This window comes from Rhinopithecus bieti, unplaced genomic scaffold, assembly GCF_001698545.2.
Source record: "Rhinopithecus bieti isolate Rb0 unplaced genomic scaffold, ASM169854v2 scaffold_12070, whole genome shotgun sequence".
Lineage (NCBI taxonomy): Eukaryota > Metazoa > Chordata > Mammalia > Primates > Cercopithecidae > Rhinopithecus > Rhinopithecus bieti.
Window position 1 is genome coordinate 2,217,926 of NW_016807449.1, and position 11,111 is coordinate 2,229,036.

The 11,111-nt window shown below is 54.3% G+C and overlaps 2 protein-coding genes across 14 annotated transcripts in view; both read right to left on the reverse strand.

Moving 5' to 3' along the window:
* Positions 1 to 6,097, reverse strand: part of RCN3 (reticulocalbin 3) — a 20,162-nt gene extending 14,065 nt beyond the window's left edge. For 3 of the 5 annotated variants that reach the window (XM_017882174.1, XM_017882173.1, XM_017882171.1), the window contains exons 1-4: positions 5,668 to 5,805; positions 5,002 to 5,249; positions 2,815 to 3,017; positions 355 to 527 (exon numbers count right to left, since the gene is read on the reverse strand). In XM_017882174.1, coding sequence (XP_017737663.1) covers positions 355 to 527; positions 2,815 to 3,017; positions 5,002 to 5,243 — 618 coding nt within the window. In that variant the 5' untranslated portion in view covers positions 5,244 to 5,249; positions 5,668 to 5,805. The other 2 variants (XM_017882172.1, XM_017882175.1) reach the window with 2 other exon arrangements.
* Positions 6,098 to 7,711: 1,614 nt separating this feature from the next.
* The window catches only part of FCGRT (Fc gamma receptor and transporter), an 18,673-nt gene continuing 15,273 nt past the window's right edge, over positions 7,712 to 11,111 (reverse strand). For 8 of the 9 annotated variants that reach the window (XM_017882179.1, XM_017882177.1, XM_017882183.1 and 5 more), the window contains exons 5-7: positions 9,215 to 9,484; positions 8,424 to 8,540; positions 7,712 to 8,035 (exon numbers count right to left, since the gene is read on the reverse strand). In XM_017882179.1, coding sequence (XP_017737668.1) covers positions 7,926 to 8,035; positions 8,424 to 8,540; positions 9,215 to 9,484 — 497 coding nt within the window. In that variant the 3' untranslated portion in view covers positions 7,712 to 7,925. The remainder of the gene's footprint in view (positions 8,036 to 8,423; positions 8,541 to 9,214; positions 9,485 to 11,111) is intronic. The other variant, XM_017882185.1, reaches the window with a different exon arrangement.

Sequence of the window (11,111 nt, forward strand, 5' to 3'; positions counted from 1 at the left end):
AAAAAAAAAAAAAAAAAGAAAGAAAGAAAGAAAGAAAAGAAATTGTATAGGGTGGGGCACAGTGACTGTCTGAGGGAAGGCCGGGGGCCTGGACCCCAAATGCGAGCACAGGGAGGGGGAGGCCAGATGAGGAGAGATCAGAGCCCAGGGGTTTGAGAGTGGAGGTGGGAAAGGTCACCCTCCCCTGACCTGCGCTTGTGGCCTGGGTTCCCTGGCAAGATGCTGGAGAGCCAGGTGACTGCATGCCCCAAGATCTGTGCTGGGAAGCAGGACCAGAACCAGAAGCCTGGGTTCCTGGAAGGGTGTGGGATCCTGGAAGGGTGTGGGGGGCAGGGTTCCCCAGCCACCACTCACAGCAATCACGATGTCCCTCATGTGAGGGAACTCCTCAGGGTGCAGGAAGGCCGTCAGCTCCTCCCGAGTGGCCATCGAGTCCCCATCCTGGTCGGCCACCCGGAAACGCCGCTCATCCCGAGCCAGCATCTTTTTGTAGGTCTCTGCATCCTCCACGTCATGGAATTCTTCACCTGGGGAAGGACAGGTCTCAGTGAGATGAGCTTTAATGGAGGAAACACCAAGCAGGTTAAAACAAAGTAAATCCTACTGGACTAAAAATATTTCTGTGGAGTTAATAATAAGTATATATCAATAGGCTGGATGCGGTGGCTCATGCCTGTAATCCCAGCACTTTGGGAGGCTGCGGCTGGCGGATCACTTGAGGTCAGGAGTTCGAGACCAGCTTGGCCAACATGATGAAACCCCATCTCTACTAAAAACACAAAATTAGCCTGTAATCCCAGCTACTTGAGAGGCTGAGGCAGGAGAATCGCTTGAACCTGGGAGGCGGAGGTTGCAGTGAGCCGAGACTGTGCCACTGCACTCCAGCCTGGGCAACAAGAGCGAAACTCCCTCAAAAAAAAAAGTATATATCGATACTTTATATATAATTTGTATGTATATTTATTATATAAGTATATAATATATAATACATTATATAATGTATTAGTGTATATATATATTTATTAATTTTTAATTTTTTTTTTTTTTTGAGATGGAGTCTCGCTCTGTCACCCAGGCTGGAGTCCAGTGGCCCAATCTCGGCTCACTGCAAGCTCTGCCTCCCAGGTTCATGCCATTCTCCTGCCTCAGCCCCGAGTAGCTGGGACTACAGGCACCTGCCACTGCGCCTGGCTAATTTTTTGTATTTTTAGTAGAGACGGGGTTTCACCGTGTTAGCCAGGATGGTCTTGATCTCCTGACCTCGTGATCTACCCACCCTGGCCTCCCAAAGTGCTGGGATTACAGGTGTTAGCCACCGCGCCTGGCCTATTTTTTTTTTTAATTTTTTTGAGACACAGTCTCCCTGTGTCACCCAGGCTGGAGTGCAGTGTTGTGATCTCGGTTCACTGCAACTTCCGCCTCCTGGGTTCAAGCGGTTCTCGTGTCTCACCCTCCAGAGTAGCTGTGGTTACAGGTGCATGCCATCACACCCAGCTAAGTTTTCTTTTTTTTTAGTAGAGACGGGGTTTTGCCATGTTGGCCAGGCTGGTCTCTAACTCCTGATCTCAAGTGATCCACCCGCCTCAGCCTCCCAAAGTGTTGGGATTACAGGCATGAGCCATTGCACCCAGGCTATATAACATATTATATCCACACAATAAATTACCTAACGTGTGAGAGATTATATGCTAAGCTCTTTATGTACAATACTGCATTTAATCATCACAAAAAGCAGGTACAGTGGGTTTTTCCATGTGTTCTACTTTCTGAATGCAAAAACGGATTCCCGGAGAGAAGAAATAACTGATCCAAGGGTGTGGAGACAGGAATGATGGACTTTGAGTTGACAGTAGCTCTTTTGGCCCCAGATTGAGGCTGTGATGGGGTAACTTACAGGGACTGAGATGACTTGACTGAGAGGAGGGGAAGGGCATTGTAATTGGAGGGAACAATATGGGCAGAGGGTAGAGGTTTGAGGAGTGTGGTGAGTTCAGGAAAATCACAGAAGATCCATTTGGGGCAGAAAATGCAGAAAAACAAAGCTACAGGTGGAGATGTCCAGGCTGAGGAATGGGACTGTCTCCTGGGGGCCCAAGAAGGGGAGGGAGAGGCAGAGTCAGTGCTGGGTGTGAAGACTCCCCTGGAGCCCTGTGGAGGACAGGCTGGAGGGAGAGGCTGGGGCCAGGGACAGAGAGGAGAGGAGGGAGGGAATGAGGGCTGTGTGTGTGTGTGTTTGGAGGGGTGGGGCACTGGGGCTGGGGCTTGGGACAGAAAGGAGGGATCTGAGAGTCGGGGGCAGAGTGACTGGCTTTGGGGTTCTCAGGATGACGTCACGGAGGTTAGGGGTCAGGATGACAAAGCATGGAAAGTAGGTGTCCTTGGCCCGGGATCTGAAGTTCCCTAAGTCATACTGTCACATTGTCATAGAGGTGGTGGGTCCCAGAATAAAATCCCTTAAGGGAGCCTGGGTAGCTCAGTTGGTAGAGCATTGGACTTTTAATCTGAGTGCCCTGGGTTCAAGTCCCTCTTTGGGCGTGTTCAGTGGCTTTCAGTACCTAATTCTGACTTCATGTTTGAAAAAACGATCGTTTTTAGTATGCAGCTAAAAACCAGAAAAATAAGCAAACGAAAAACAAAAAAGAGAAGCCAGAGGTGAGAAAGTGAAGATCTCACAGTGATGGGCTCCTAAAAGTGGGTAGAGCCTGGTTAGGGGCCAGGGACTCCGAGTAAACGGTTTCAGGTTCTCAGAATGAGGCGGTCCAGAAGGTCAGGGTAACGTTGTATGGGGAGCAGGGTCGGGGGCTCGCCGCGTACCGGGCGCGTAGTGGCCATAGGTGGCGTTGCGCAGCTCCTCCCAACCCACACGCCCGTCGCGGTCCGTGTCGTACGTGTCCCAGGCCGCGCTCACCGAGTCCCGTATGTGCCGCTGCTGCGTGTGCGCGATCCACGCGCGAAGCTCTGCCAGCGATACCCAGCCGTCGCCGTCCCCCGCACGGTCCATGCGGTCCACGATCCGCCTGTGAGCCGGGGCGGGCACAAGTCAGTCTCTGGTCCCGCCCCAGGCCCCGCCTCTCGCACGGGGCCACGCCCCCGGGACACATCGGATCCGCGGGTGAACTGGGGAGGAACGCGTGTCAATTTCAGGACCAAACCCACCGGAGGACCCTCAGCCTAGGGTCCACCCCCGGGACAAGTCACGCCCTTCCTGAAAACGAGCGGGCCTGCTGGGAGCACTGCGTGGGAGAGACCTACGACAATGCAGGGCCACCCTCTCCGCGCCGGCCCCGCCCTCGGCCTGCACGTGCTGCACCTCTAGCTGGGCTGAGCTGGGGTGGTGATGGGGAGCGCGGCGTCGCACTACGCCCCTTGCCAGGGGGGCCCTGTTCCAAGACTGACTTTGAACCCAGACAGCCACGGCCACACCCCCGAGCCCCCGCTGTCTCAGGCCCCGACCCGCCCCATACCCCGCCCCCTTACCAGGCTGCGCGTGTCAATTTCAGGCTCCTATCCCTCCAGCCCTGCCCTGTGCTGCGCCTGGTGGCTTTCTCCTGCCTGCTCCTGGCTGAATCAGGCACTGCCCGAGGACCATCACCCGCAACCCCAGGGGCTCGGTCTCTCTATACCCCTCCCCATGCTCCTCGGGGCTCCTGTGCCTCTCGCCGTCACATGTCAAGCCACTTTAGGTTCCATCTCGCCCCTTCTCTCGGACCACGCTTGTCAGCTCCCCGGCCCTTCTCCTCTGGCTTGGTGACGCCATGTCAGGCCGGTCCTCGCCCAATCTCTAATTAACAGAGACTACGTGGAGCCCTCCTCCCTGTCACCGTGTCTAGGCCCCGGGCGGCCCCCTCCCTAAGGTCAAAAATCTGAGACAGCAGAGCCCTCTCCAGGCCTGCCTGAGTCACCGCCCCACCTCCCGCACCAGGCGGTCTCTGCTCGGGTCTGTCACGGGCCAACTCTGTCCCCAGACTCACACCCTTCTCTGAAGTTACTGCTGTTGTTACGAGCTTGGGCTCCACAGCCAGACATTTTAGGTCCAAATCCAGCCACTTCCTCTTACTGGCTGTGTGACTGTGGGTAAGTGACTTAACCTCTCTTGTGCCTCGGTTACCCCTCTGTAAAATAGAAAGAAAAAATGGTACCTACCCCAAAAGGGCAGTTGTGGGGAATAAATGAGTTTGGCCATGGAAAGCACTTAGGACAGGACAGGCGTGGCGGCTCACGCCTATAATCCCAAGCTTGGGAAGCCAAGACGGGCGGATCATTTGAGATCAGGCCTTCCAGACCAGCCTGGCCCACATAGTGACACCTCATCTCTATTAAAAACACAAAAATTAGCGGGGCGTAGTGGCCCGAACCTGAAATCCCAGCTACTCGAAGGCTGACAAGGGAGAACTGCTTGAATTCAGGAGGTGGAGGTTGCAGTGAGCCGAGATAGTACCACTGCACTCCAGCCTGGGCAACAGAGCGAGACTCCGTCTCAAATAATGATGATAATAATAATAATAATATAATAGGCCGGGCACGGTGGCTCACGCCTGTAATTCCAGCACTTTGGGAGGCCGAGGTGGGCAGATCACCTGAGGTCAGAAGTTCAAGACCAGCCTAGTCAACATGGTGAAACCCAGTCTCTACTAAAAATACAAAAATTAACTGTGCGCAGTGGTAGGTGCCTGTAATCTCCACTACTTGGGGGGCTGAGGCAGGAGAATCGCTTGAACCCAGGAGGTGTAGGTTGCAGTGAGCTGAGATCGCGCCACTGCACTCCATCCTGGGCAACAAAGTAAGACCTTGTCGCTAAATAAATAAATAAATAAAAGGGCCAAAGGTCCTCTTTATGCCTCAATTTTAACTTAATTTGTTTTTCCCAAGGAGAGAAGGTAGAATTTCATTTCTCACAAAGAACTGAAGTTCAGTCCACGCCATTTCTCTGACCCCTGTCAATACCCCGCAACTCTCTCCCAAACCCCACCTCCGAACACGCCCCAACCACGTCTCTCCTACCCCAGACGGGCCTGGCTTTCCTCTGGGGTGAGTTGGTCGAATTCCTTGGCCACTTCCCGTCCCAGGAAAGCCTCATGGTCGTACTGAAAGTTCCCGTGGGAGTCATCATGGGGGGCGTCGCTCAGGGAAGCCGCCTGGTGCACCCTCCCCTGGCCATGAGGGCCTGCGTCTGGGGACGGTTTCCCCTGGGCCCCGTGCCTCAGTAGCAACAGAAGCAGCAGAAGCGATGCTCGCCACATCATCGGTCCCTGGGGAGTGGCAAAGGCCAGGGGTCAGGGGTTACAGGCATGAGGACAGACATGGGACAGGAGAATGGCGGGGTGGAGGAGTTACCGAAGGGCAGGACAGGGAGATGGAAGTTGGCTACAAACTTTGGGGCTCAAAAAGGGCGGGCGATGGGGGAAAAGAGGGCGTGATGCTTAGAGGTAAAGCCACCTATGGGGGGACTGAATCTTCTGACGGAGTCTCAGGGGGGTCCCAGACCTGCGAGGGGGAATTTCAGGGAGAGACGTGGCGTACATCCCACGCAAAGTACAGGGCATAGTTGTGGCCAGCCAGAGGTCAGGGAGGCTCCCCGTCATTGCTCCCAGTCCAGACCCTGATCCTCGACCCGAGCCGCCCCGAGCCGCCCTGCCTGGACTGAGGCCCTCCACCCACTCCCTTTACCCAGTCATCCAGCCTCGCTCCGCTCTCCACGCTCCGCTCTGCGTTCCCGCAAATGTGCCCAATTCCGCCGCTCTCCAGTCAGGCCCCGCCTCTGGCTGCGCAGAGCCCCGCCCCCCGCCCAATGAACTTGCACGAGCGACTCACGGGGCGGGGCCAACGAGTGCCGGGAGGGCCGCGGGCGCCCCTCGCCACGTCCACAAAGGAAACCGCGGGCTGCCCGGGGAAAGCGGGTGGGCGACGCAGCAGTGACGCGGCCGGGGAGAACTACAACTCCTGTCAGTCGTCGCGGCACTCTGCCGTCCACCTCCAGCTGTTCTAGCCCCAACGCCTCACGGGAAATGTATTTTTCCCTCTTTCCCTTTGTCAGGATGGTTTAAGAAAGAGGTGTACGTCCCAACAGTCCTATACCAAAAAAAAAAAAAAAAAAAGAAAGAAAGAAAAAGGAAAGAAAGAAAAGAAAAGAAGGCCGGGTGCGGTGGCTCATGCTCATGCCTGTAATCGCAGCACTTTGGGAGACCGAGGCGGGCGGATCACCTGAGGTCGGGAGTTCAAGACCAGCCTGACCAACATGGAGAAACCTCGTCTCTACTAAACATACAAAATTAGCTGGGTGTGGTGGTGCATACCTATAATCCCAACTACTTTGGGAGGCTGAGCCAGGAGAATCGCTTGAACCCGGGAGGCGGAGGTTGCGGTCAGCTGAGATCGCGTCATTGCATTCCAGCCTGGGCAACAAGAGCGAAACTCCATCTAAAAAGAAAAAAAGAAAAAGAAAAAAAAAAAGGAAGAGCCGAATGGAGGGGCTGGAGGAAATATCCCATTTCCTCCAAGAGTGAACAGTGCTCCTCGCTCCTCTTCTGCTCCAGCGATTCAGATGGTCAGACAGTAGCCAAGAATTCCTCAAAATGCCTGGCATGGCAGTTATCCAGTAAACATATGTAAAAGTTATGAAAAGCTCAAGGCCTGTAATCCCAGAACTTTGGGAGGCTGAGGCAGGTGGATCACCTAAGGTCAAGAGTTCCAGACCAGCCTAACCAACATGGTGAAACTCCCCTCTCTACTAGACGTACAAAATTAGCCAGGTGTGGTGGCGCATGGCTGTAATCCCAGCTACTTGGGAGGCAGGCGAATCGCTTGAACCTGGGAGGTGGAGGCTGCACTGAAGCTGAGATCGCGCAATTGCACTTCAGTCTGGGCAACAAGAGCAAAACTCCATCTAAAAGAAAAAAAAAATACATGACCTTAGGCCAGGCACGGTGGCTCACGCCTGTAATCCCAGCATTTTGGGAGGCCGAGGTGGGTGGATCACCTGAGGTCAGGAGTTTGAAATCAGCCTGGCCAACATGGTGAAACCCTGTCTCTACTAAAAATAAAAAAATTAGCTGGGTGTGATGATGCGCACCTGTAATCCCAGCTACTGGGGAGACTGAGGCAGGAGAATCGGTTGAACCTGGGAGGCGGAGGTTGTGGTGAACCAAGATCATGCCACTGTACTCCAGCCTGGCAGCCTGGGCTGTAGAGCAAGACTCCATCTCAAAAAAAAAAAAAAAAAAAAAAAAAGAACAGGCTGGGCGCAGTGGTTCACGCCTGTAATCCCAGCACTTCGGGAGGCAGAGGCAGGTGGATCACCAGATCAGAAGATCGAGACCATCCTGGCTAACATGCTGAAACCCCATCTCTACTAAAAATACAAAAAATTATCCAGGCGTGGTGGCAGGCACCTGTAGTCCCAGCTACTTGGGAGGCTGAGGCAGAATGGCATGAACCCAAGAGGCAGAGCTTGCAGTCAGCCAAGATCATGCCACTGCACTTCAGCCTGGACAACAGAGCAAGACTCCGTCAAAAAAAAAAAAAAAAAAAGAAAAGAAAATACATGACCTGATGTATAAAACTGGCAGGTTCCCCCGTGGCAGCATGTTACCTGTAGGAGAGATCTGAGGCCCAGCCGCCATTCAGTCCCCCTTAGGGGGGACTTATTCCCCTACCCTTTGGGGGTAATTATTCCCTTACCTCCTCTGCCTGAAAAATGATGAGAACACACTGATTCGGGCCCAAACTCATGTTATATTATCGAGGTGGAAAACAGCCATATGTATTAGGAGGGGAAACTGAGGCAGACCACAGGACGGGGCTCCAGAGGGAGGACAACAGGCCCCAGGACCCCTTCTGGAGGCTCAGAGATGCCAGTGTTCCAGGAGGCCTCACAGCATGAAAGGGGCCTGACTACACTCGCTTTTAGCAGTCGGAATGGCAGATGCTCAGGCGGTGGCTGGGATCACATTTATATCCTTCGAATCAGCATCCTGGTCCTCCCCCGGGGTGGGCAGGAGGGACCCGGTGTCGTCTCCACGGAGGGAGATCCAAGGGGCTGAGGAGAGAGAGGGGGAGGTTATCAGAATCTCTGAGGTGCTCTGGGTCTGACTGGCATCCCCCATTTCTATGTGTGTCTCACACACTCTCCCTCAGTCTCTAACCCCTTCCTTCTGGGCCTTTCTCCCCTTCTCCCAATTTTCCATCCCCTCTCTTTCTATATCTTTGCCTCCCTCCTCTGGGTCTCTGTCTCCCCCTTCCTCTGTCCCCTCTCTCTGTGCCTCTGTTCCCCTGTCTCTGGGTTTCTGTCTCCACTTCTCTCTGGTCTCTGTCCTCCTCTCTTTGGGTCTGTCCCCACACCAGGTCACTCTCCTCCCAGGTCTGTGTGCCCCTCTCTTTGGGTCTCTGTCCCTCTCTCCGAGGCTCTTCCTCCCACTGCCCCACACCTGGCAGCCCACTCCTCATCCTTCTCCACAATAGAGCTCCTCCTACAGCCGCTGCTGTGAGTAGCAAGACACTGATGACGATTCCCACCACGAGCACGGAGGACTTGGCTGGGGTTTCTGCAGCCAGAGAACGCTGTGAGATGTGGAGCAGCCCGTCCACCCCCACCCAGTCAGGACACAGCACTGGGGGGTCCCAGTCCCTCCCAGTCTCAGAGATCCCAGCACCAAGTGTCTGATGGGCAGAGGCAAGGCCAGGCGGGCGATCTGGGCAGGGTGCCCCCAGGTTGGATGTAAAAACCAGCCACAGCACGAGCGGCCGCCGTCACACCGGCAACGGACCAGCAGCGGCAGGGTGGGGCTGTCCCGGCGCAGCGGGGAGAGGCAGGCACAGCAGTGGGAAGTCAGCCTCATGGGCCCCGTCAGTAGCAAGGCAGCAGGCAGTCAGTCTTGGTGAGGACGGGCATAGCAGACAACGAATGGTCAGATTCCAGGAAGACCAGCAGCAGCAGCAGCAGCAGCAGCAGGATGGAAGACGGTTAGACTCAGGGAGGACTGGCCATGGTGGTTAACAGCTCTTCAGACTCAGTGAGGCCAGAAGAAGCAGGACAGAAGGCAGTCGGCCTTGGGAAGGACAAGGAGGCTTTGGAGGCACTGACAGGCGCCAGGCACAAGGCAGTCAGATTCAAGGAGGCGGCAGCAGTGGGGAGGCAGGTCAGACTCAGGAAGGACGGGCGCAGCAGTGAGACAAGGCAACGGGAAACCAGGAGCATCACCACCGGGCGGGGCCTCACCCAGCTCCACCCTGAGGGGCTGCGCCAGCCCCGCGTGCTGCACAATGCAGCAGTAGTGGTGCTCATCGCCACTTTTGACCGTTAGTGACGACGAGGCGTGGAAGGAGCCGTCACTGTTGGGGCCGAAGTCGCCCTGGCCGGTGCCAACGGCCAGCCCACTCCGCAGGAATCGAATTTGCAGTTCCGGAGGGTAGAAGGAGAAGGCGCTGCAGGTAAGCACGGAAAAGCCAGGGTTGCCGGGTCGGGCCTTCAGGCGCATGGAGGGGGGCTCTGCAGGAAACCAGGCAGACAGGCCTAAGCCCCGAGCCCACCACTCCCAGGGCCAGGGCTGGATAAGGACAGAAAGAGGCCTCCATGTTTGCAATGAGCTAACCCCGGATAATATGGTGGTAAAAGAGGAGGCGCTTCCCAGGTGACAGAGACTCAACCTATTCACCCTAAAGGTACCTCCTCAAGATGTCACCTCCCTGGGCTGGGTATGGTGGCTCACGCCTGTAATCCCAACACTTTGGGAGGCCAAAGTGGGTGGATCACCTGGGGTCAGGAGTTCGAGACCAGACTGGCCAACGTGGTGAAACCCCATCTCTACTAAAAATACAAAAATTAGCTGGGCACCTGTAGTCCCAGCTACTCAGGAGGCTGAGGCAGGAGAATCGCTTGAACCTGGAAGGCAGAGGTTGCAGTGAGCCAGGATCGTGCCACTGCACTCCAGCCTGGGTGACAGTGAGATCCCGTCTCGGGGAAAGGAAAAAAAAAGATAGAGGATAATTATGAAAAATTCCATACTAACACATTTGAAAATTTAGATGAACTGAACACATTCTTGATAAATACAACCTTCTAAACTGACACAAGAGGAAATTTAAAACGTCAACAGTCCTGTAAGTATTTACTTTTTTTTTTTTTTGAGACGGAGTCTCGCTCTGTCCTCCAGGCTGCTGTGCAGTGGCAGGACCTCGGCTCACTGCAAGCTCCGCCTCCCAGGTTTACGCCATTCTCCTGCCTCAGCCTCCAGAGTAGCTGCGACTACAGGTGTCCGCCGCCACGCCCAGCTAATTTTTTGTATTTTTAGTAGAGATGGGGTTTCACCATCTTAGCCAGGATGGTCTCAATCTCCTGACCTCGTGATCTACCCGCCTCAGCCTCCCAAAGTGCTGGGATTACAGGCATGAGCCACCATGCCCGGCCTTTTTTTTAAATTTTTTTTCTGAAATAGAGTCTCGCTGTCACCCAGGCATGATCTTGGCTCACTGCAACCCCCACCTCCTGGGTTCAAGTATTTCTTCTCCCTCAGTCTCCCGAGTAGCTGGGACTACAGGTGCACGCGCCACCACACCGGGTAATTTTGTGTTTAGTAGAGACAGGGTTTCACCATATTGGCCAAGCTGGTCTCAAATTCCTGACATTGTGATCTACCCACCTCAGCCTCTCAAAGTGTTGGGATTACAGGCGTGATGCACCGCGCTCGGCCTATTTAAAATTTTTAATCCATAGTTTAAAACTTTCCGAAAACTAAAATTCCAGGTCCGGAAGACATCAATTAGTGAATTCTTCCAATGTAGAAATGATTCTACTCCTACACAAACTCTTCAGGCAATAAAACAGAGGAAACACTCTCCCAACATATTTTATGAGGTCAGCATCATCTTGACAACAAAGGACATTATAAGAAAGAGAACTTAAGGCCAATGTCTCTCATAAAAATATATTCAGGATGGGTGCAGTAGCTCACACCTGGAATCCCAGCGCTTTGGGAGGTGAAGGCAGGTAGATCACGAGGTCAGGGGGTCCAGACCAGCCTGATCAACATGGTAAAATCCCATCTCTACTAAAAATACAAAAAAATGGCCGGGCGCGGTGGCTCAAGCCTGTAATCCCAGCACTTTGGGAGGCCGAG